At 38.2% G+C, this 24,389-nt stretch overlaps 1 protein-coding gene across 8 annotated transcripts in view; it reads left to right on the forward strand.

The window, feature by feature from the left end:
• The window catches only part of PLEKHA8 (pleckstrin homology domain containing A8), a 115,551-nt gene that overhangs the window by 45,497 nt on the left and 45,665 nt on the right, over nt 1-24,389 (forward strand). For 3 of the 8 annotated variants that reach the window (XM_067746609.1, XM_067746607.1, XM_067746608.1), the window contains exons 7-13: nt 1,503-1,660; nt 4,011-4,170; nt 4,580-4,665; nt 8,937-8,995; nt 9,380-9,510; nt 10,165-10,235; nt 18,962-19,023. In XM_067746609.1, the coding sequence (XP_067602710.1) occupies nt 1,503-1,660; nt 4,011-4,170; nt 4,580-4,665; nt 8,937-8,995; nt 9,380-9,510; nt 10,165-10,235; nt 18,962-19,023 (727 nt within the window). Of the gene's footprint in view, nt 1-1,502; nt 1,661-4,010; nt 4,171-4,579; nt 4,666-8,936; nt 8,996-9,379; nt 9,511-10,164; nt 10,236-18,961; nt 19,024-23,899; nt 24,384-24,389 lie in introns of those variants that run through there. The other 5 variants (XM_067746612.1, XM_067746615.1, XM_067746613.1 and 2 more) reach the window with 3 other exon arrangements.

Genomic DNA, 24,389 nt, shown 5'->3' on the forward strand with positions numbered 1-24,389 from the left:
ACAGCTACAAAGAGTAGCCCCTGCTCACTGCAACTAGAGAAAGCCCATGTGCAGCAACAATGACCCAACACAGCCAAAAATAATAAATAAATTTTAAAAAGAAAAGAAAAGAAATCATGTGGTGGTTTTTCTCATGGTTTGAGATGATACCAGAGGTGACCCTGAAGCACTGCAAATCTTTCATTCAGCACTGACTACTAGGGAAGATGTTTGCATTTCCCCAGGATATGGATCTCACCCACCACAGCTAATAACTTTTCATTTCTCTGTTGTACTGAGTATTGGAACCTCCTCTCTTGTGAAGGAGCCGAGCATTGATTTAAATGTGGTTTTATCAGAAAAGACAGTGCTATTTTGTTTCATTGAAAAATAAAAATCCTAGGTAGCTTTACAGGTTGGAAAAAGAACATAATATCAAAATCTGAACTACTGAAAAAAAGTACACGTTTACACAGTTGTGTTCCTATTATTTAGGGTCTTTATTCAGTTATTATTTCATATAAGCATTCCTGTATTTTGACATTGTCCATGTATTTGTCCTTTCAAGTTGTTATTTAATATTTTCATCTCTTTATATACAGTTGTTTGTTTCTTTAGTACAAGGATTGTTCCCCAATTTGGTTAATAATTTTCTCCTGATCTAAATATTTCTACTAGGAACATCTTTGTAGATTTTTTTTTCTTTTGAGGTATTTCATCAATATACTCCTATATTTTTAATTGCCAAGTTGAAATACGGTATTTTTTTAGAAAAACAAATGCTTTTCCTGGAGTCCACATGTAGCTTGGACCTTTTCCCTTTATTCGTATTAGAAGAAAATGGTTTTGTTCTAATTTGGCTGAGTCTAGTTATTTATAATAAGATGTTATGATTGTCCCTTTAACAAAATCAGTTATTTCACTTGCATGTTAAATAGCCTTTTATGTTACCTTAAAGAGCAACAGATACTCAGGATGTATTGTGTCCTCCTGGGTTTTTTTTTTTTTTTTTTTGTCTTCCTTGACCACAGCTGTGGCTTCTAGACAGTTAACTGCTAGGCAAACAAATGGAAGTGGCCAGTGATTTGAGAGGTGAGGAGAGAGGAAAAAACCTTCCAGGGAGAAGCTGAGGAAAGTGAGAAAAAGTGTTGAATGTGGTACCTGTAGAAAAGCTGATTGAAAACCCAGGTGCTATCAGTGAATATTTCCTGTTGCTGGTGGGGAGCAGGAAGTTGGAGTCAGCTGAGGGTGCATGAAGAGCCATGAATGGCTCTTTGGTCTCTGAACTTCAGCCTGGAGACAGGCCTGCTCCCAGCACAGGAGGATACCCGCCTTTGAGGCAGGAGGGTGGGGTGAGAGATTTGGCTTGATTTAACAGTTCTGTTTTTCAATCAGTGTTAAAAGGAGTTGGTAGTTGTGGTTGTGGACCCTTCCCCATCCCTCAGAATAGGATCTATCTGTGCAGTCTATTTGTGACCAAATAATTGGACTTCTTGGCTTTTTTCCTTTTAAAAAAATTTTAGGCAAACAGAGTTAAACAGTTGTGAGAATGGATCTTTACATATGGAAATAAATGATGATGAAGAAATCCTAATGAAAAACAAGAGCTCCTTATGTTTGAAACCTGCAGAGACAGATCGCAGCATATCAAGTGAAGAAAATACAGATGATAATATAACAGGTAAAAACAAAAAAGATGTGAGGCAAACCATTGAATAAAAGGATCATGGGGCTTTGATTCATTATCCATGATGCGACACTTGATAGGGACTGACCTCAAGACAGCGTGCTAGGTAGCTCCCGAGGCAGCTGTTCGTAAGATAACAGAGTTCACTTGAAAACGTTCTGCCATCCCACCTGACCCCCCTATTGAAAAGGCAGAATGAAGAGGAGTTTCCCACTCACTGTTCTTAGCTGTGATGTCCATGGGCTTCAGTGAGCTGTAGCTGTCTGTGCTGACTTTTTAGAGAGTATGAGTATTAGGGCCTTCTGCTCAGAATTTCAAAGTCCATTGAACATAGACTATGATGTGAGACTTAAGAGTCTGCAGAGTTATGGCAGTTCAGTTTTCCATCCTCCTGGTTTCTGGTGAGGCCTGAGGATGTCCGAGTTCACCAACCACCATCAGACTTTCGCCTGGCCGTCTCTGTGTTCATCAAGCCAAATTCCCAAGTTTTAGGTAATAACCTGTAGTTGAAAGTGCTGCCCTTTTCGTTACTAATCTCTCTACTAAAACCAACTTCAGATCAGTCCATGACAATCATCTTAGAGTTTTTAATTGTGTTATAAGTGTGTATTAAATAGTTTGAAAATAAAATTTTTTTGAAGTTTCCTCCTCATCTCCTCTGGTGAGTGGGGGGAAGAAAAGGTGCATTTTCATAGCTGTTAACCTGCAGCAAGCAATCCATACATCACTGAAGTCTTATCCCTTGAGTAAATAATAGACAGGAGAATTTCTGTTAAAACAGTACTATTATTTATTTGACCCAATAATTTTTTTCTAGGAATTTGTCCTCAGGGAATAGTCAGATTTAAAGACAAATATATATGGACAGGGATGTCCTTTATGACATTACAGTTAATTCTCATTACTCATGGTAGTTTTGTTCTATAAAGTCACTGCAAACACTGAATTAGAAAATACTGAACCGTTGCTTCTAGGGGAAATACATGGTTAGGTTCCCGCAAGCCTCTTTTCACATTTTCATCAACTGATCAGAACATATTGTTGTTTTGTGTGTTTCTGTTTAAAGACACCTTGTTGGGGAGACGGATAAATTGGAAGATTGGGATTGACATATACATACTACTATATATAAAATAGGTAACTAGTAAGGAACTACTGTATAACACAGGGGACTCTACTCAGTACTCTGTAATGGCCTATATGGGAAAAGAATCTAAAAAAGAGTGGATATATGTATATGTATAACTGATTCACTTTGCTGTACACCTGAAACTAACACAACATTGTAAATCAACTATACTCCGATAAAAATTAAAAAGAAAAGAGTCCCTCCTCCTAAAGGAAAAAAAAAAAAGATACCTTGTTTATATATATTGTTGACTCGTTAACATTGAACCCATGGCCAACAGCACTATAACTCATGCCTGAACGAAGCTTATCTCTTTTTTTTTTTTTTTTTTTGCGGTACGCAGGCCTCTCACTGCTGTGGCCTAGGCCCAGCGGCCATGGCTCACAGGCCCAGCCGCTCCACGGCACGTGGAATCCTCCCAGACCGGGGCACAAACCCACGTCCCCTGCATCGGCAGGCGGACTCTCAACCACTGCGCCACCAGGGAAGCCCACGAAGCTTATCTTATATAAGCTTATATAACACGTGTTTTTCCATAAGGCACATCACAGCCTTCTTGTGCTTAGGAACACTAGGCAGCACTACACTTGGGGGTCCTTTTAAACAGCAAAATCAACAACAAAATGCACAAGAATGCAAAAAAAAAAATGGCACTAAATAAACACATTTGCGTACAGTATGAAAGGTGAAACAAGAAGGCAGAGTGTCACCTTGTTCGACCTCAGCTGGGAACATGCGTGTCAGGTAACTCAAATTTTTTCACCACTCTGCACATATCCAAAATGACTGCAAGAGTGCCATGAGTGTTGATGTTAGTATTACAAATAAACTTCAGCAAGTAGGCAAATCCACAAAGACAGAATACACTAATATTGAGGCTCAACTTTACTTATAATACTGAAATTTTAGAAACTGCCTCAATGCCCGCCACATAAACATGATTCAATATTACATGGTCATTAAAACCATGTTTTGAAGAGTATTGAATGATAATGAAAATATTCATGATATACCGTTCAGTGAAAACAGGCTGGATGAAAATCTACATGTATTTAAACTCAATTTTGTTTGTGTGTATATGTATAGTATTTCACTGATTTTTCTTTCTGTATACTTTTCTGTGTTAAGAATGTTCAACAATGAATATATATATATATATAGTAATCTTATAATACATAAATAAAAGGTTAGTAATAGGTATCTCCTGCTTTACAGTCCAACGTGAAATGATAAAGGAAGATGGAGAGGAAAACCTGGGAAATCATGACAGCCACTTGGCACAGTCTGAATCCCACTCCTCAAGCAGCTCTCCAGAAGCCCACTGGGAAGAAGGCCAAGAAGTCATCCCAACTTTCTTCAGTACCATGAACACCAGGTATTCTGTACTATCTAACATCACTGACAGTTGGATACGAGCTTTCCTTCTGGAAAGTCAATGTTGGTGTTCCTTTCAGGGGATGGCGTATCCTAACAGAATAGAGAATGTGGCATACCAAGCATCTGCTTTACTGTTCACCTTGCCTGAAGCAGTGGATGAGAAGGAACTGGATTGTGAGAGTATACTCTGTCAACAAGTTTTAGCTTGCTTTGGTGGATTATCTTTGGAAAACGATTTTATTAGACTGTGTTATAATAGAAGAACAGTCACTGGGGCATATTTGTGAGATGAGGTTAAATGATTTGACCTACAGAGGGGCAGCTGTTTTCGTGACTGCCTCTGAACTGCAGAGCATGCTAATGTTGTGTTTTCAATCTTTCCTCCTCTGTATCACCAAATTGTTTAGCTTTAGTGACATTGAACTTCTGGAAGACAGTGGCATTCCCACAGAAGCATTCTTAGCATCATGTTATGCTGTGGTTCCAGTATTAGGTAAGATTGCTGGATTTGCCTTAAATTCATAGTCTCTAGAATCTGTTTCACTGCAGTTATTTTGTAGTAGAAATATGCTGAACTATGTGTACAGTGAGATGACCCTTCTTATCTACCTCTTCATATCACTAGGCATATATAGTTAAAACTGTGTGACCTTAAGCATTATTACATATTTCCATTTCATTTCTAATTATGATTAATATTGATCTTAGAGTTGTGTAATGAAAAAAGGGAATTCTGTTTTCTAGAAATCTTACTTAAGAGCAAAAGTGAAAGTCGTTGAGGAACAGATCTTCAAATCTGTTGGTACTATGAAAAAACATTTTACCAGCTAAAACTTTTTTCAGATTAAAAAAAGATATATATGTAACTTTATTTAAGTTTAAATTACATTTACTTTTTATAGAGCCAGTAGTACCAGGAATTGCTAATGTGTTGAAATTTGCTATATAATCCACTTAACTCTGTATCTCTTTTTTAAATCAAGGTATATCTTGCATAGAACTTAACTGTTATAATTCAGTGAGTTTTGACAAATGCATCTACCTATGTAATCCACATCTCTATCAAGGCAGAGAATGTTTTCATCACCCCAGAATGTTCCCTATGCCAGTCAGTCCACAACCTGTCACCCAGCCCAAGGCAACCATACTGATTTCTGTCACCATAGATTAGTTTTGCGTGTTCTAAAATTTTACATAAGTGGAATCATGTTACGTACTCTTGCATTATTATACTCTTGATAGTATAATGTTTTCACCTTTGTTGTTACATGTATTAGTCGCTCATTCCTTTCTATTGCTGAATAGTATTCTATTAAGTGACTCTACCCCATTTTGTTTATTCATTCTCCTACTGATAAACATTTGGGTAGTTTCTTGTTTGGGGCTATTATAAGTGAAATTGCTCTGAACGTTTTTGTGTCTGTGGGCACATGTTTTCATTATTGAGTAAACACCTAGGGGTGGAATTGCTGATTCATAGGGTTTATACATGTAATTTCATGAAGAGTGGTTGTACCATTGTGTACTTCCAATAGCAAAATATGAATATTCTGGTTGCTTCACATCCTCACTAGCACTTGGTGGTGTCAGTATTTTTGGTTTTAGCCATTTCTGTGAGTGTTTGGTGGCTTTAATTTGTATTTCTCTGGTGACTAATGATGTTGAGCACTTTTTCATATGGTTATCGACCATTGCTATCTCTTCCATTGTGAAGTCTGTTCAAATCTTTAACCTATTTTTAAAAGTTGGTTAATTTTCTTTTTATTATTGAATTGAAAGAGTTCTTTGTATGTTCTGAATAACATTTCATTTTAGACGTACTCATTATGAATATTTTCCCCCAGACTATGACTTGTTCATTTCTTTTCTTAATGATGCCTTTTGAAGAGCAGGGTCTTTAATTTTCATTAAATCCAATTTATCTGTGTTTTCTTCTTTTATAGTTAGTGCTTTCAGTATCCTAAAAGATCTTTGCTTATCCCCAAGGTCATGAAGATAGTCTTCTGTGTTGTCTTCTACACTTTTTATTTTTGATTTTAAGTTTACATCTGTGATCCATCTTGGAATCAGTTTTTTATGTGGTGTGAGGTAAGGGTTGAGATTCCTTCTTTTTTTTTTTTTTTCCTTTATCTGGTTGTTCAAGAACCATTTGTTGAAAAAGTATCTTTTTACCCTTTTGCATTACCTTGGCAGCACTTTGAAAACCAGTTGACCCTATAAGTGTGGGTCTATTTCTGGGCTCTCTTTTGTTTCAACCATCTGTTTTTTTTCCTCATCCTAGTATTATAGTATCTTAATTACTGTGTAAGGCTTGAAATCAGATAATGTATTCTTCCAGTTTTGTTCTTCTTTTTCAAGATGTTTTGGCAATTCTAGGTCCTTTGCATGTCCATATAAATTTTAGCTGTTAAAATGAATGTCAATATTATGACATAGTATGAGTGTGTTTCATGTTTGGTAATTGCAATCATTGTTGCTTTTGTTGTGGTCATCCATTTACAATGCTTGGTGTCAGTTTATTTATCTCTTGTAAAAATAAAATACAGTGTGTGACGGGGTTGGGGGGGGAGAATCATGGGCCATGCATGCTTCCCATTACTTTAAGGGAAAAAGCAAAGCTGCCCATCCCACTAATTCAACCCCAGAGAGGAAGAAGAGCCCTGATACAGATCAAAGAGAAAAACTAAGACCGTATCCAGGGGTCAGTGTACTAGAGTGGACCTTTCCAAAGATGTGTGGAGGGTATCAAAGTTCCCATCCTCCTTCCATGACTCCTCTTCACGCTCCTGGATAGGATAAACAAGGACAAAATGGAGCCCACAGAGTAGGGGGGCATGCAGGTGGCTTCCACGTGGTCCAGTTGGCCAAAGAAAGGAGAGTCTATATACACACTGGGACTAGAGGTTGAAGGGGATTTTTTTTTCCTGTAGGATTCCTGGGACCATACATTCTTTGATAAGCATGTATGACAGTAGGAGGCAGGATAGAATAGCAGTCTGATGGAAGAGCTACAAGGTAACTCCAATTCCATCCTACCCAGTAGTTATGGCCAATAATACAAGTTATCCCGCTTATCATGAAGATGCCAGGAGTCTTAAGTCTTAAACCTTAAAATCAGAGAAATCATAAATATTTCTCTGTATAAATGAAAATAAATCTCATTACATATATCCCAAACATACACAGAAACAGAAAACGACTATGGTTTAGGAATAAAAAAAGGAGTAAGATAGTAAAATGCAGTATTCTGATAAATGTACTGGTTTTCTGTACTAAGCCAGTAAACCACTCAAAACTTAGTGAGAGTAAGTAAAACATAAGTACTACCAACTGATTGTTTTGAATAGATAGAGGCATTTCTGAATAAGACATACTGTATTATATAAGACACAAAAGAGAGCTTGTTCTATGTGTCCCATTGTGATTTTTTTTTTTGAAGTAATGAATCTTGAAAACCTTTCAATAAACATATGTGATTTTCTTACTATTTCTCTAAAAAAAAAAAAATCCTGTTGGGATTTTGATTAGGATTACATTGAAACTGTAAACCAATTAGTAGGAAATTGGCATCTTAAACAACATTGAGTCTTCTAATCCATGAATGTGCTGTATCTCTCATTTACTTAGGTCTTTATTTTCACAACGTTTTGTATCGTGTAAAGGTCTTACACATCTTTTGTTAGGAATAACTTTTAGAATTTTATGTTTTTTTATGCTATCATGAAAAGTATTTCATTTTCCAGTTGTTTATTAATAGCATATAGATACAATTGACTTGTACATTGAGTTGTTTTTTACAATCATGAATGAGTTAATTTATAAAATATATTTTTCTGTGTTTATTGAAATTATCATGTTTTTTTCTTGTACTCAGTGTAATAAATTACATTGTTTGGATGAATTTAAGCCTGCTATCTTGCTGTCTGTTTCTACCATCTTGCTACTTATTGTCTGTTTGTCTCATGTGTTCTTCCTTGTTTACTCCTTTCTTGATTTCCACCCAATTAATCAATTATTTTTTTGTATTCTGTTTTATTTCCTCTTTTAGCTTTTTAGCTACCTATCTTTGTTCCTGCCTTTCTTTTGGATGAGTCAAGTATTTTTTAGAATTTTATTATATTTTCTCTTTTGGCTTTTTGGCTATACCCCTTTGTGTTACTATTTTTAGTTGCTCTTATCCAACAAAAATATTCAGACTACATATATAATTTTATATTTTCTGGCAAGAATATTAAAATTGTAAAGCAAAACAGATAAAACTAATTTTAAAAATGTATTGTTTCTAACTTGGTATATACAATATATCATCTGAACATGGAATCAATATAAAAGAATCATTATTGAGATATTTGGCATTCTTTTTTTGGTACTAAGTCTTTGAAATCTGGTATATATTTATACTTATGGCATATTTCAGTTTGGAATCGGTACATTCCAAGAGCTCAATAGCCAGACATCCGCTGGCTACCGTATTGGAACAGTGCAGCCCTAAGGATTACAATGCGCATTCTAAACTTATAAGGTTATCCTCACCTGCCCTTAGGCCCTTATTATAGTTACTCACTTCAGAGCAGTGAAGTAGAAAAAAGCAATGACAGTGTGCCAGGAACCTTTGAAGCTTATGTTTAGAAAATGATTTAAAAGCAAAAAATAAAAGTTTGGCGGGGGGGTGGGGGGGGCCTGTTAAATTCATTGCTACTATAAAAAATATTTTCCACTTGAAAAAATTGCTTTTTCAAAGATGTTTTCAATCTTTTCTTCTAGACAAACTTGGCCCTACAGTGTTTGCTCCTGTTAAAATGGATCTAGTTGGAAATATTAAGGTGAATATACTGGCTTGTCTCCGTGGAGACTGTATATTTGGAGGGAGTAGTTGCATGAAATCTCATTCAGAAGCAAATGATTGTTGAGTTTTATACTCGGAATGAAAAGTATAGGCCAGCTGTAAGAACCTTTCTCAGAGGAAAAAATACTTTAAAAACAGTACTTTAAAACCCTGAAACTATTTAATTCTACCTTAAGCCTAATAAGAATCCTCAAACAAATAAAACAGATTACTTGGAAAGCATAAGGACGAAGGTAAGAGAGGCTTAATTCATTTTAATTTCTTAGAGGCCTGGTTGACAAACTTAGGTCTCAACAGTAAACTGACTTGCTTGATAGCTTTAGCACTTTTAACTTAGGTTATTTCCCTGCTTCTCCTGCAGAAAGTAAATCAGAAGTATATAACCAACAAAGAAGAGTTTACCACACTCCAGAAGATAGTGCTGCACGAAGTGGAGGCCGATGTAGCCCAGGTTAGGAACTCAGCTACAGAAGCCCTCCTGTGGCTGAAGAGGTGAGGCAACTGGGGTGGGGCAGCCGTTGAAATCCAGCTTAGTTGAAATGTTACCCCTACCAAAAAAAATTGTTATGCAAAAGAGGCTACTTCTGAGTGAAAGCTGTAACCCATGTATAGCCTTTTCTAGAAGGCCTGAAGAATAGAATATCGACTTTTTTTTGCCTCTGTCTTGATAGTGATAAACATTGTTAATATTAATAGAATATATAAGATAGGAATGATAAAGGACAGTAAAGCCGATTGGTTTGTCTTTAAGTCAGTGGATCACAAACTGTAATGGCATCAGATTCACCTGGAGGGCTTATTAAAAAACACAGATTGCTCCACCCAAAACCCAATTTCTGATTCAGCAAGTCTGGAGGGGAGCTCCAGAATTTGCATTTCTAACAAGTTCCCAGGTGATGCTGAAGCTGCTGGTCCTGGGACCACATTTTGAAAACCACTGTGTAGGTATTTCAGATAAGAAGCGTCTAGAGCAAGCTAAAGGGAAATCACAGGGAAGAAACTTAGAAAGGACTGCCATGTGACTTGACTTGTTTATTGCTGTGCCCAAGATACTACTGAAAAAGAAGCTGATGTCTGCCATTTATTCATACCCGTTCAACATAAGTGAACTTTGAAAATAATATTTCTTCCTCTTTTTTGTTTTAGAGGTCTCAAATTTTTGAAGGGATTTTTGACAGAAGTGAAAAATGGAGAAAAGGACATCCAGACAGCCCTGAGTAAGTGTTATTTACATTTTGGTTGATTAATTGAATAGGATGTGGAATGGAGACTCCTGGAGGAGGAGATAGGGTGTGCTTTTCAAGATCTGATTTTGGTATTTTTCTATTTCATTATTATTAATTGTTTGTTTCTTATATGCTTTGTTAAAAAAGAACTCGAGATAGTGACCTGGTAGTCTAGATCTAACTTATTAAAAATCAGTATATCTTAAAGAAGAGCTAAATTAATAGAGAGCCATCTTTTAATCTTAATAGGAAAACCTAATATTTTTAAGAAGCCAGTTCTTCCTAAATGAATCTTGAGATAACTGTGTAGTTTCCTAAAATCTGTATCCAGAGGGAAGCTAGTTTTGGAGACCATAAAAGGGAGGGTATGGGGAACCCTAGGATTTGCTCTGAAGTAAGATGAAGGGCTGGTCATCATCTTGTATTCCTCAAGTGCCCTATGTGCCCCATTTTTGTGGTGGTAGTTGAGATTCGGATGAAGGCCTTGGTCAAAGGAGATCGTCCAACATCTCCAGCATCTTAATGCAGTGACTGGAACATTGTAGGTACTTAATAAACATTGGGTGGGTGGGTGGATAGATGGATGGATCAATGCACCTGTCGGACCACTTTTGGAAAACATTGAAGACTTGGAAGCATCCTCATAGTGCCACTAACAGACTGGCTAAACTCTCAATCTTGGTCTCTAGGAAATCCTTCCAGGATGGGCATTGAGGTGAGCAGATGGGAGTGAGATTTCCATATTACTTTGAAGCCCTGTATTATTATGATGTAGACAAGCACATGGTCAGGCTCTAGGCAGTCATGATTATAAATAATGAAATGAATGAGTTAGATACTTCTGCTGGGGAGGAGGAGCCAGTGTTCACACAGCATTTTATCAATGTCAGGGGTGAGTTCTTCCTTTTGTTAGTCCTCCCTTTGGGTCATGAGTCTTGAGGGATCCTGCCCCTGTGTGATTTTCCCAGGCCTCCCTGTATAGAAACTTGCTGATGTGCCGTGAAACAATAAAAGCTGATATTTCTGTAACACTGTATAAAAAATTTAGACAACCTAGTCCTCACATCAGTCCATTTTTACAGGTTAGGTAACTGAAATTCTGAAAGATCAAAAGACACGCTAAGACCACAAAGGATCTGAAGCAGGGTCATTTTGGGATCCTCAGCTGTAAGGTCCTCATTTCTCCCACAGAAGGTCTTCTCCACCGTCCCTGAGCTACCTGCATTTTGGGGTTTCTCATACATCCTTGAATTTCCAGGACTGTCTCAGTTATATCCTCCCCTAAGTGTCCTGATTTCAGTATTAAAAATATATTCACCATGACTATTAGGACTCCCTAACCAGTCTCTATCAAACTTGATGACTTTGTGGCGTGATTAAGATCATGGGCTTTCTGGATAGGTGCCCTTAGGCAATTTACTTAACCTTTGTGTGCCTCAGTTTCCTCATCTGTAAAATGGGAATGATGACTTGATTTCCCTAATAAGATTGTTGTAAAGATTAAATAGGTTTATGCATGTGAAAAGATTAGAAATTTGGTACATAATAAGCACTTAATAGAGGTTAGCTTCTATTGTTGTTTATATTCTCATCATCATGACATATACAAAGTTGATAACCTACCAGAAAATGAGACTTATTTGTCCCAAATCACAAATGGAAAGTTACCAAGCTCAGCTGCCAAGCCTGAAATTTCTCTCCAGGCTGACTTCTTAGTATGGAAGCTTCACACTGGTAGGAAGACTCCACCACCTGCAGGAAATGCAGAAGATATGGGATTCAGCACTGTGTGTGTGGTGGACTCCACACATCACAGGATGCTACTGTTTTCTGATGGCTGGCTGTGTGAGGGCAAGTGGGGAATGCTAATCTCATTACCCCTCTGCTGGAGCTGGGATAGAGGAGAACCCAGCTGTTTACCAGACACAGCAAGTGAAAAGAAAAGCTTTGCCCCTTGGAGGTGGAGAGACAGTTGAGGATATACCCTTTCTGCCCTGCCCCCATCCCTAATTCTGCCCCCTTTCCTCCCCTATCTTTTACTTGATTTGAAAGCTGGGCCTAGAGATGTTGACTTTATGAAGAGAGAGGAGACTTGAAGGGCAAATGCTGCTTCAAAACTGAAATAATCACAGCCAATCTCAGCTTTTCCTTCCTTTTCTTCCCTGCTGGACTGTTTTCAGTGGAAAGGAAAAGGGACCATAAATTTGAGATTTTCATCCTTGATGCTCAGGATTATTTCAGAGGTCTTCATGATTTAAATCATCTTTGCTTACCGGGATCCCTAGTTTCCTGCTGCTGTGCAATGTGGAGAGATGAAGCTCCCCTAACCAGCCCCCTTCCCTCTAAACACAGACACAAGTTCTGTGCAAGCAAATAAGAGAGATTTATGAGAAATGTTTACACGTTAACTCTGCAGAACCCACAGGCTGCTTGTTGCCTATTTCTTCTGGATTGCTGGCTTTTTTCTCATTTTGAAATCACAGGCTTTATAAGCAGAACTGATATTTTGTCTAAAATGAGATAGTTTAGGTATGTAAGTAGAAGTGTGGGTATGTGCAATTTATATGCCACATATAGGCAAATTAGCTTGCATTTTTTATTCTGAAATTGAATTTGAGTTATTGTAATAACAGCTACCATTTATAGAGCACCCAGTGTTGGCATAACACTAGGTTCTCCATAAACATTTTATTTAATCTTCTGAGTACTCCCCTTTTACAGCAAGTAAACTGAGGTTTAGAGAGGATAAGTACTTTCCCTAGGGTCTCAGATCTAGATCAGTGGTTCTCAAAGTGGTCCAAGGACAGCAACATCTTCATCACCTGGAGACTTATTAGAAATGCAGACTACTGGGTCCCACCTGACACCTGCTGACTCAGAAACTCCCGAGGTGGGGCCCAGCAAATGCGTGTGTTCACAAGTCATGCAAGTGATTCTAATCCATGCTCAAGTGTGAGACCCGTTCATCTAGAGCTGGGATGTTGAAGCTCACCTGTCACTAGGCTACATTTGGTTATTTGGGAATTTTGACTGCATCTAAGTGATTATTAAATAAGCAGGAATAAAAGTACTGAAATTAGTTACCCATAGCATCAGTTAATTTTGCCTCCTTTTCATGATAATTGGCTGGTTACCCAATGGCTGAAAACTTTTCTTAACCTAGGAACAGCAAGACAAGTAGTAGGGATAAAATAAGGACACTCCCAAATTTGAAAACACTGCTTAAGAAAGGTTTTGAGGTAACTGCTCATAATTTTGGATAGTCTTAGTGGCTTTGAAAATGGGAGATGATATGTAACAGTCCTAAATGACACAACGGAAGCCTTGACATCTATTAACTCTCTGGAAAATGCATGTATAGTCATTGTATTGCTGCAGTTCTGTGACCTAGAATGAGTTTTCAGCAATCGGAAGGAGGCCTTGGGCTTTATACCGCCCCCTTTTGCATTTGAGCCATCACCTGAATTCCCCATAATGATGACCAGAGTGGAATATTTTGGGTGGTCTCATGCCAAGAGCTGCTCTGAACTCTAGTGTCCTCTGACATTCTCTAGAGATCACTCTAAGGAAAGAGTTGGGTACACAAGGCAAATGTGTTTAATGGCCCACCCTGTAGCTGAGCCCCTCCATTCACAGATGCCACATCAAGAAGAGGCTTTGGAAAGCATCTTTGTAAGTGAAATGAAGAAAAGTTGCTCTGCCATTTCATGCACCATTGTACTAAATATTATGTGTTCTGCACTATTCCCTCAGTGGGATAGCATATTGCCACATCCCTCACCTCGGAATGATTCCGTAAATGTCAGGTAAACATTAACCTAACCAAGATCTGTAGCACAGAATAGGAGGGAAAAAAAAGGTAGAGGAGGCTCACTTATGCATTTAATATGAAAGGCTTTCACAAACAAGGAGAGCTATATGAGAGAGATGAAGTTAGAACTCATAATCAGATATTTGACATCAAATCATAACTTGACTAATTATTCTGAAAGTACCAGGGAATGTGAATCAAGTCATGCCCTTTCCAGAACTCTTAACAGCATGTGCTTCTAATGGCAGAATTGGCTTACAGTACAAGTTTTCTTCTCGATGGTGCCTGAAGGTAACAAAGGATGTCTCTGGGTACTTGTTCCATCTCTGTCAACTGGTTATTGAGTTGGCTTTTCTCCATACAATTCATTTTGCCCAAAGCTTAGTCACTGTAAAGAACTTGGGGGTACTTTCCTAGTAGTAGGTTTTTTTAAATTATATCAAATATTTATCATTTGACCAAATATGTAAATACAGTACCATCTACTACCTCATAACCCCATTACTTCCAGAGAAGATCTTCATCCAGAATTTGTAGTTTATCATCATATAATGAATGTTTTTATACTTCTACTATATATTTATGTGTCCACAAACAGTATCTAGTAATGTATTGCATGTTTTAAACTCATGTACATGGTGTCACATTATACACATTCTTCCTTTTTCACTCAGTATTTTCAGATTTATTCACTGCTTATTCACTTTCAAACCTTTCTTTGTTCGTGATTCTTGCCTAAGGACTTCCTAGTTTAGCTCATTTGCAGAACTGAGATGATTGTCACTTCCTGAGCTCAGTGAATGATTGATTTCACCTTTTCTGGCTTTGCTTGTCTACTTCTCAAGCTGTCTCCTAAGACTTAGATTTGCATTTCTCCTTTGCCCTCTCTACAACCCAAAGTAACTTTGCAAATTCTCACTAATTATAGATTTACAATAGAGAAACACTCTCATATATTCTGTTCCTGGACAGAATAGCTATCCACCAACAGTAATGGAAAGGTAGTTCTTGTTCAGATGCTATGATAGGTTGAGGCATAATCTCTAAATACCTCATAGAAAGTTTTTGACTAACCATTAAAGAAGTCAAATCTGCATCTTTATGAATAGAATAAGGTTCCAATTTTTTCAAGATGTGGCTGGGAAAAGGCACGTTTTTCATTTTCATTATTTTGTTTTATCACAAAGAATAAACATTAGTTTTGTCAAAATGGTTTAATGTGACAAGAATGCCCCAAGTTCTCATTGCTTTTAGCTTTGTGACCTTGGGCAGGTAACTATCTCTCTGGGTCTTCTATTTTTTCATCTGTAAGAGGAAGAGAATTGGGCAAGGTGATTGTCAACACTTCCTACTTAGAAATTTTGCCTCAGTTTCTAAGGAACTGACAGATTTCAGAGAACTGGGAGAAGGGAATCATTTATGTCTTTCAGAGGCCAAAAATACTTCCAGATTATAGAACATGCATTATGATAATGAATGGGTATTATAGTGAAGATTAATGTATTTCATTATCTAATCTTCTCTGGGTAACCAAAATAGGTCAATGCTTAGACTTCATCCTAATTTAATGCAGCCTCACATGGCAGGGATATTTGCAGCCCTAGAAGTCAGCTAAAGACTTGGGGCAAGTCCTTTTCATTTATGAGTTTTATTTTATTTGTTGGTATTCAATTGTGGAGGTGGTCTTCCTAGGCCTGAGTCAGGACCTAGCCTAAATTCTCTGCCTCCCTCTTCTCCCATTAGACTTACTGGCCCACATTTTGCCCAGTGGGACTCTTCTCTGGCAAGATGCAGGCACAGCAGGGAACAACTGCCTTCTCTAGAAGGGCTGGGGGGAGACACAGATCGTGTTGCTGTACAAACACCCTCCCTTCCTTAGACCAGCCTGCCCCTCTTACTTGGACTCACAGCATCCTTGTTTTCTTGCTGTCCCATAGAAGGGAGCATGGAGAAGGGTTTCTGGGCTTTTTTGAGTGGTTGACTTCACAGGCAAAGTGTAGGAAAGGTATAAGGCCCCTGAGGTTGGGGTAGCACTGGATCCAGAGCCCTTATAAACAGGCAGTTTGTCTGCCAGGTGAACTCTGGAGCCGAAGGCTCAGGGACCAGGACAGCAGTCAGCTGCGTTTGCTGCATACCGTAAAGAAATACTGATCTCCTTTTACTTCCCTACCACAATTCCAAATCAGAATGATCGTGACTGTTAGTAGAAGAAAATAATACTGTCTGTATAGGAGAAAAGACTTAAGAGAATATACCTCCAGAATGCCCTCTGTGGTTACCTCTGGGAGGCATGATTATAGGTTTCTTTAGTTCTTCCCTTTTTGCATTTTCCTGAACATTACTTGTGAAATCAGAAAAAAAGCAGTAAGTGTTATTTTAAACTACCACTGTGCCTCAGGTGGGAAGTTTAGAATCCTTGACACGGCATAAAAAAGGTCCTCACAGTTTGGCCCCAGCCCCAGTGATCTGCAGCCCTACTGGACTGTTCCCCCTTCATGCCACCATCTCTCACAACTGCATGTAGCTTTCTCTGTCTGCAGCCCCAGGTACCACCCTACTCTCTGCCCTACCCAGCCTTTGAGACTCCTTTGGAGAATTCTTTCTGTGCACTTGCTCCCAGGCTGGATTCATCTCTCTTTTCCTGTAGCACTGGATAGAGATCTCTGTTATAGCAGTCGGCAATTTGCATAACGATGATTTGTTAAAGGCTGGCTCTCTTATAAACCCATGAACTTCCTGAGGGCAAGGGACTGAGTTTAAAGCACCCAGTGATCCCTGCTGCCTTGCACTTAGTAAGGGGCAGTGGTAGACTCGCACTAAGTTCTTGCTGAATGGAGCAGCTGTTCCCATCACAGATGTCTACGAGCAGATTGTAATGGCACTAAATATCATCTACTGATTTCTAATGGCATTTAATACCTTACATGGATTCGGATCACAAGAAAGAAAGTGTTCCCACTATACGTCTGTGACTCACCTCAGGATGTTTTCCATGGACTGTACACCTTCTTACCAGCCCAGATGGCTCCTTAGACGGTTAGAAATTTGACCGTCTTACTGATTTACTGCGGGGGCTGTGCCTAGTATTTCCTGCCCGTCTGCACCTGTATGCTAGCAACCCTTTCTTCACTAAGGTCTTAGATACCATCTAAAATGTCCCTGATAACATCTGTCCCCTTAGAGAATCAGATAGGTTTTAAGTTTGGCTTACATTGAAGACTTGTATCTTTGACACTGTCTTAGCCTACAGACTGTTCTCCTAAGAAAAAGATTGAATTTAATCTCGAGTTCTCCTTTAGGCTATTTCTAAGAGTCCTTTGTGCCCTTGAATTTATTGATTTTTATAATTTCTGCTTTAGCTTCACCACACTGGATGCTGGCATTTCAACCCATTCCTAAAACTTTAGATAGCCAGCGAAATCTGCTGTTAGAATTCAAACGTACAGTCTTCTTTTATACAGAATATAATGTATTTTATGCAAACTTGAATTATGTAAAATTGATACATGGTATGCTAAAAGTATTAATAAAGCCTCACCCAAATTTTAAAAATAGAAATTGACAAGAATTACATCATTTCAAAGCTAGAGAGCTTGAATAAATTGTAAAGTGTTCAAGCTACAGCCACATGGCAGTGCTGTTTTGCCCAGTAAAATGCAGATACCTGATGTTCTTTGGCAGTATTCTGTGAACCGCACTGCTTTTTACTGCATAGGAGCCTGTGGTTGTGGATTTGGTGTCCTTTTTTTTTGTTATTTTAACATCTGCTCTTGTTATAATTTAAAATGTCTTTATATCCTATTACAGTGTCGCCCAAGCATTGATTAAATGGTTGATGGTGGTGCTTGTACTAGTGTTGAAACTAGCCCATGAAAATAAATAAGTTTGGAATAAAATTTAGATGTGGTAAAACATGATAAAGAAGGTCGAACAACCCCTATGATACTCTGTGCTGTAATTTAGGAGTGTGAGGACTCTGTAGACCACTGGAGATGATGCTGAGAAAATAAAATGGAGCATTGAAATAAAAATGCACTGTGGTGATGTAGAGCTGTGCCCTCCTGAGAGCACATTTATTCCTGTGGAAAAATCAGTTTTGAATTTTGCATGTATTGAATTATTCAAAGCCTTCAGGAACACATCCCTTGCATAAAATACAGTCATCTTGTTCTCGAGATTTTTTTTTGGTAATTAAAATTATTATATAGCAGTTTTTAAATCTCCTTTTAAAAAACTCACTGGGACAAAAATAATAGGTTTTTATCTTTAAAGTCTAGAATGTGAATGACTTTTATCAATAGGCCTCACCATATACTTTATATCTACCTTAATAACTTCAAGCTGTTCTTTCCATAATAGTTTTAAAGGTTTCTCGCTTTAAAACTGTATATCCAGGGTCATAGGGACATCTAGGACAAGCATTTGACATCCCAGAATAGAATGTTAGAATTGAAGAGAACCTTAGAGTTCATTTTACAAAGGGGGAAACAGATGGTTAGAGAGGTCAGCTAAGGGACTGGCTCAGGATCACACAACATTTCAAAGAACTGCATTTTTATATTTTTATAGTGTATTTTAAATTGTATTTAGTCTCTATATTACAGTATCTTTTCCCCCCTCTTTACTTCCTTATATGTATTGAATTTTCCAACCATGATAATAAGCTGAAGTTGAGATATGACACAGGGTAAGAGTGGAAATACCAATTTTTCTTTAAAAAAAAATCTCTGTAGGCTTTTTTCCTACTCAAGACTTTTGGGGTACATAATCTCATAATTCAGCTTTTTTTTATCAGTTTCTAATACCAATAGGAATGTGCTACTACATACATTAGAAAGGACATGATACAAATAGCACATCAAATTCTGATGAAATTGTTCCTCATGGAGTTTTTCTTCTTTTCAAGATAATGCATATGGTAAAACATTACGGCAACACCATGGCTGGGTAGTTCGAGGGGTTTTTGCGGTAAGTAATCCTTCTGCCTCCTAATGTTCTGATGGTCACAGCAAGGTGTTTTGTTTTGCTTCGTGTGTGTGGTGTTTCTGTTTGTTTTTGAGAATAAGAACGAAATATTGCTTATTTCATTTAAGTCGGTAGGTCTTTGTTGTATGGAAATGTTGGCAATAAAAAGTAAGAAAAGACTGTTAGAATGTGCTTCACCTTATCTAGTTCCAGTGACCCTGAGAAGATTTGTCTCAGAAGTGGTTGCCTTCTGATGTGGTAGTAAAGGGTGTCAGTGTAGAGATAGGCAGGAAGCTGTCAAATGCTCACCATTGAGGGGAAACCAGTGGTGGTTTCAAGCCCATAGCTCCCTCTGCTGCCTGTTAAAGTCAATCCTGTTAATTCTCAGATTTTAGTCAGGTTTTTTTCCCCTAAATTGAATTTTGTCTTGAATATTAACTGACCTGGATTGCCAGTGGCTAGGACTAGAAATATCTTCTTACCCAGTTATTTTCTTTATGGACGTGTTGGTATTCATATGTTTGGGCTCCTGTTAGCTACCGCTCCTTCCTTCCTTTTGTGACCTAGGAAGAGCACACACCTGAGAATCATAGTCCCCCGGACAAATCACTTAGCCTGCTTTGTGAAATAGAAGGAGAAGATGGCCCCTTTATGTCAGCAGTAATACTCTGTTATTCTCTCATCTGGGGAGAGGTCAGCCTTAGTCAGGTGCAGCCATGACAAGGCGGAGTCTCATGTAGGGGTACAGTAGGAAATGTCATAGAGTATGAGTGTTGTTTGGAAGGTCGGGGGATTAAAAAGAGCCTTGCAGATGATGGTCTTTTACTAATTTAAAGCATGGGAGACATCATTTGCCTAAGGTAAGAACCGTTCAGGTCATGATTTACTAGGAGGCAGGTAAAGAAAGTGGGAAGAATTTACCGTGGAAGAAATCAAATTTTAGTAAAAATGAAACATTTTGGAAAGCATAGAGATGACTAGCTCTGTGTCCTACTGTTCACTGGAATAGGAGCCAGACCAGTTGCAGCCACTGACTGTTCACACTTACCTTCAGTGCATGTTTAATAACATAATAATAGTTGCCATTTGGCTGTTGGACGCTTACTGTGCATCAGGCACTGTGCCAGGTACTTCTGTGTTCACTCTCTTTGGTAATCCTCAGGATTAACTCCCACTATTGTACAAGTTCAGAACTGTTTGTTCCAGTCCCAGAGTGAGGCAGTGGCAGAGTCCAGGTCTAAACCCAGATCTGCTGTCTCCGAGGCTGGTGCCCATCCCACACATCATAGCTCTCCACAGTGAAGACAGAATAACTGAGAAACTGCTAGTGAGAAATGAGGCAAAGGGTGCTGCTGCATTCATCAGTCTCCCTGAGTAAATACTGTGATTGCCTGCAGGTGCCTCACACCCGCGTTCCCTTGGTGAGGTGACAGAGCATGAAAACACTGAGTTGCACCATTTATAAGAAACATAAATGTGGTTTGGGGTGGTTGTTTTTTTTCAGAATAGAGGGCAGAGTTTAATCCTGAAATATTATTGATGATCCGAGATGTTGCCAACAAGAATGAAGCTATAGCACAAAATTTATCATAAGCATGAGTCTTTAAAAGAACATTTTAACTTACAGGATTTTTCCCAATATATAGTAATTTAGACTCATTGTAAAAAAATTTTTTTAATTATGGAAGAATAGAAAGGGTAAAAATTAAAATTGTCCATAATCTCACCACTCTACAATAAGGATTTTTAACATTTTTGTGTTTTACCTTCTTAGCTCTTATTTTCGTATACTTTTACATATTCTCTTCAATATGGTTCTATTTCATTTCATATATTTATATAAATATCTACTTATAGATACTTATATTTTTATATTCACATGTTTATTTTATGTGTATAATTACCTTTATTTTGTATACCTACTCTGTATATGCATACAAATTTTTTTGACATTTAGCTGGTTGTATAATTTTGTATTCTTTTTCTCCACTTTTTAATTTTTTTATATTTTCTAGTTTTATTGAGAAATAATTGACAGACATTACTGTATGTTTAAGGTGCACAGCATGGTGGTTTGATTTACATGCATTGTGAAATGCTTACCACAGTAGCTTCAGCTAACATCCATCTTCTCATATAGATACAATTCAAAAAAAAGAAAGGAAAAAATTTTTCTCCTTGTGATGTGAACTCTTAGAATTTACTCTTGGAACAAGTTTGCTGTGTATCCAACAGCAGTGTTAGCCGTAGTCTTCCCCACTTATTTTTAGGGACTGCATAATATTTCCCTAGTATGGAGGTACCGTAATGTATTTGCCCAAATCTCTGTGTTGGAAATTTCAGCTGCTTCTAAATTTGTTTTTACAGACAGAACAGCATCTGTTTTTATGCATTTTTGACTAAAACTGTTATTTCCTCAAAATAGGTTCCTAGAAGTAGAATTGCTATGTCTAATACCAAGAAACTACAGCCACAACTTAGAATTGGAGCACTTACCATGCACTAGATGTTGTTTTAAGTGCTTTACTTACATAAAGTTATTAATCTCATAACTCTGAGGTAGGTTCTCTTATTTTCCCTGCTCATAGACAAAGAAACCTGAAACACATAGAGGTGAGGTAATACACCCAAAGTTATAGAGAAAGAACGTTTTGAAGACTTGATATTATTGCCAATAGTTTTTCAAGTTGCTGGTTTTTAAGAAAATAGATTATGTTAAGCATTTGGCAACAGCCTTCAGTAGAGGAGCTACCTTTCAGTGTCTCTCCTGTTATTCTCTAAGTCTTCCCTACTTTGGAAAGCTTATTGAGTTTTCTAATGTGCTAATTAAAATTATCAGGAGCAAATTCATTTAACTAATCCTGGTTGCTCAGGGAAATGGCTTTTACACTCAAGGAATTTGACTTATTTACCAGACAAACAGTGAACTTTTATCTTCAAACAGTTACCGTCTGTGGAACTGATGGCCAGTCTAGGCTCTGCCTCTTTCTGTGGCTGCGTTTTGCCTTCATCTTCAGTTGAGTTCTGTCATCGTTTCCCAGATAGACTCGGCTGCATCACAGTCCACTAGGAGTCTTTAAGAAATCTGTAGTCCTGGGTTCCACTCTGGAGAAACTTTAAAAATTTTTTCTTTTACTTAAATATATATACACAGAGTTTTGTTTTGTTTTTTATCACAGAGTCCAAAAAGGTTATAACAAAAAATAGCAGTTTGTTCCATACTTCTCAGACTCACTAAAAGAGGCTGCCGCTTTCAACTGCTTTGACTATTTCTTCCAATACCTCTGTAGTTCTAAAACTATGTACTGTTCTTTGTGGACTTATCAGTGTTAATCACTGTTGATTTCTGTTATAGGTTAGAAATTAGCTCTCTTAGACCTTACTGTCACTACCTCACCTCCCCTGCTTCCACCTTCCCTATATAATTATATATAATTATATCACAAGGTAACATTACGATGATGAGCCAGAATTCTGTGATTTTTTTCGTTCTTTCTTACACGAGGTTTACATTTTTCCCCGTACCATCAGATTTCTCAGATCACCATCATTCTGAACTCACGAATGTATCAGATTACCTGTATGTTTTTTCTTGGAGTGTGCCCTTCCAGTACTTTCTAAACTCTTCTTCCAGTCTAACTTGTTGTACTGCTATTGCCCTAGGACTTTTCTTCACAGGTTTTCCTATATTGCATCCCCACCTCACCCTAATTCCATTTCCCAAGTCCTATGACTTCCTATTTCTTGATCCAATCCCTTTTTTTGATGGTATCCAAACTCTAGTAACTTCCTAAGAAAGGGTGCAAGGGAGGTCAATTTTTGAGTTCCTGGAACTATCTTTATTCTGCCCCTTTTTTCCTGGAGTGTTGCTTTGGCTGGTGTAGAATTCTAGGTTAATAGTAATTTTCTCTCAGTAGTCTGAAGGCATTCCTCTGATGTCCTCCAGCTTCCAGTGTTACTGTTGAAAAATCCAATGTGCCACTGTGTATAAACTGTTCCTCGCCTCCTTCTAGATGCTTTTAGGATCTGTTCTTTATGCCCACATTCTAAAGTTTCACTGTGTTCTCCTTTTGGTCTTCATCATTCATTCTGCTGAGCACTTGGATAGGTCTTTAAATCTGGAGACTCATATCCTTCAGTTCTGGGAGACTTTCTCACATTATATTTTTGGACAGTTGCCTTCCCTTCATTCTCTGCTCTCCCTGTACCCCTATCATTATTTGAGTATTCATTGTGTGCCAGGCAGTGGAATAAACACATCCTACATGTCCCATTAATCCCTCAAATAGGGAAAGTGCTATCAGTCATCTTCTATAGATGAGGAAACTGAGGTTCTAGGAGTTTAATCACCTTGCTTAAATTCCTCAAGCTAATATGTAAAAGATTGGGGATTCAAGTCCAGGTCTCCTCACCCACGCCTGTGCTTTAACCACTGCATAATGCCAGTCACTTTCCAGTTGCAAAAAAGGAGAGGGTTGATTCTCAAAAGACTTTCAATATAAGGAAGCTCAAGGAAGCCACTGCAGAATGATTATTCAAGATTCCAAAAAGTCTCCAGAGAACTCAGCGGAGCCAAACCAGTAGGTGCCAGATAGATTTTAGCAAGCTTAGGGAACAGTTGGCCTGCAAAGGGAGGGGAGCTATAAGGAGCTTAGGAAATCTTCCATCAGGGAAGCAGTGTGGTTGGTGGTGTAGTTGAAAAAGCATAGAGACGAATCTAAGTTCAGATCCTGGCCCTGGCGCTCACTAGCTGTGTGATGTCTCTCTGTCAAATAGGAATGTAAATTGTACAGGGTTCTTACAAAGATTAACTGGGATAAAATACATTAAAGCATCAGTGTACAAGCAGACAACAAATGTTAACCCCCTTCCTTTTTAGAAAATATTCAAAACTACAAAGGAAATATCCATGTAGGGGGAAATAGGAGACACGCAAAGAAAGTACGTGGAGATGAGATACAAATAGGATGCTGAGACGCCCTGCCAGGCTGGCCACGTGCCGACAAAGACTATGGTAGCAGCACGCATGCAGGTCATCCTGAGCACTCAACTGGAAGAGGCTGGATCACTGTGAATGAGAAGGGAGCTTTTTTCAAACTGTTTCTCTCAGCATTCCCTGACTTGATGGGATTATGCATCCTGAAGATGGCCCAAGAACATACTTGCTTCTTCTAGCCTTAAAGTGATTTGGTGCTTGAAACGTAATTTTAGAGTCCATGAGCTGAAAGGCTGTATGCCTTTTTTTTTCACTCTTGCTCCCCTCAGCTCTGTATGTGTGTGAGTGTGTGTGCACGCATGCGCTTGTGCATGAGTATAATGTGCAAGAGAGCGAGCCGTGGTGCAGCTTCTCACGGGCAATTCTTTTGCAG

The sequence above is a fragment of the Pseudorca crassidens genome, chromosome 8 (assembly GCF_039906515.1).
Source record: "Pseudorca crassidens isolate mPseCra1 chromosome 8, mPseCra1.hap1, whole genome shotgun sequence".
NCBI classification, from domain to species: domain Eukaryota; kingdom Metazoa; phylum Chordata; class Mammalia; order Artiodactyla; family Delphinidae; genus Pseudorca; species Pseudorca crassidens.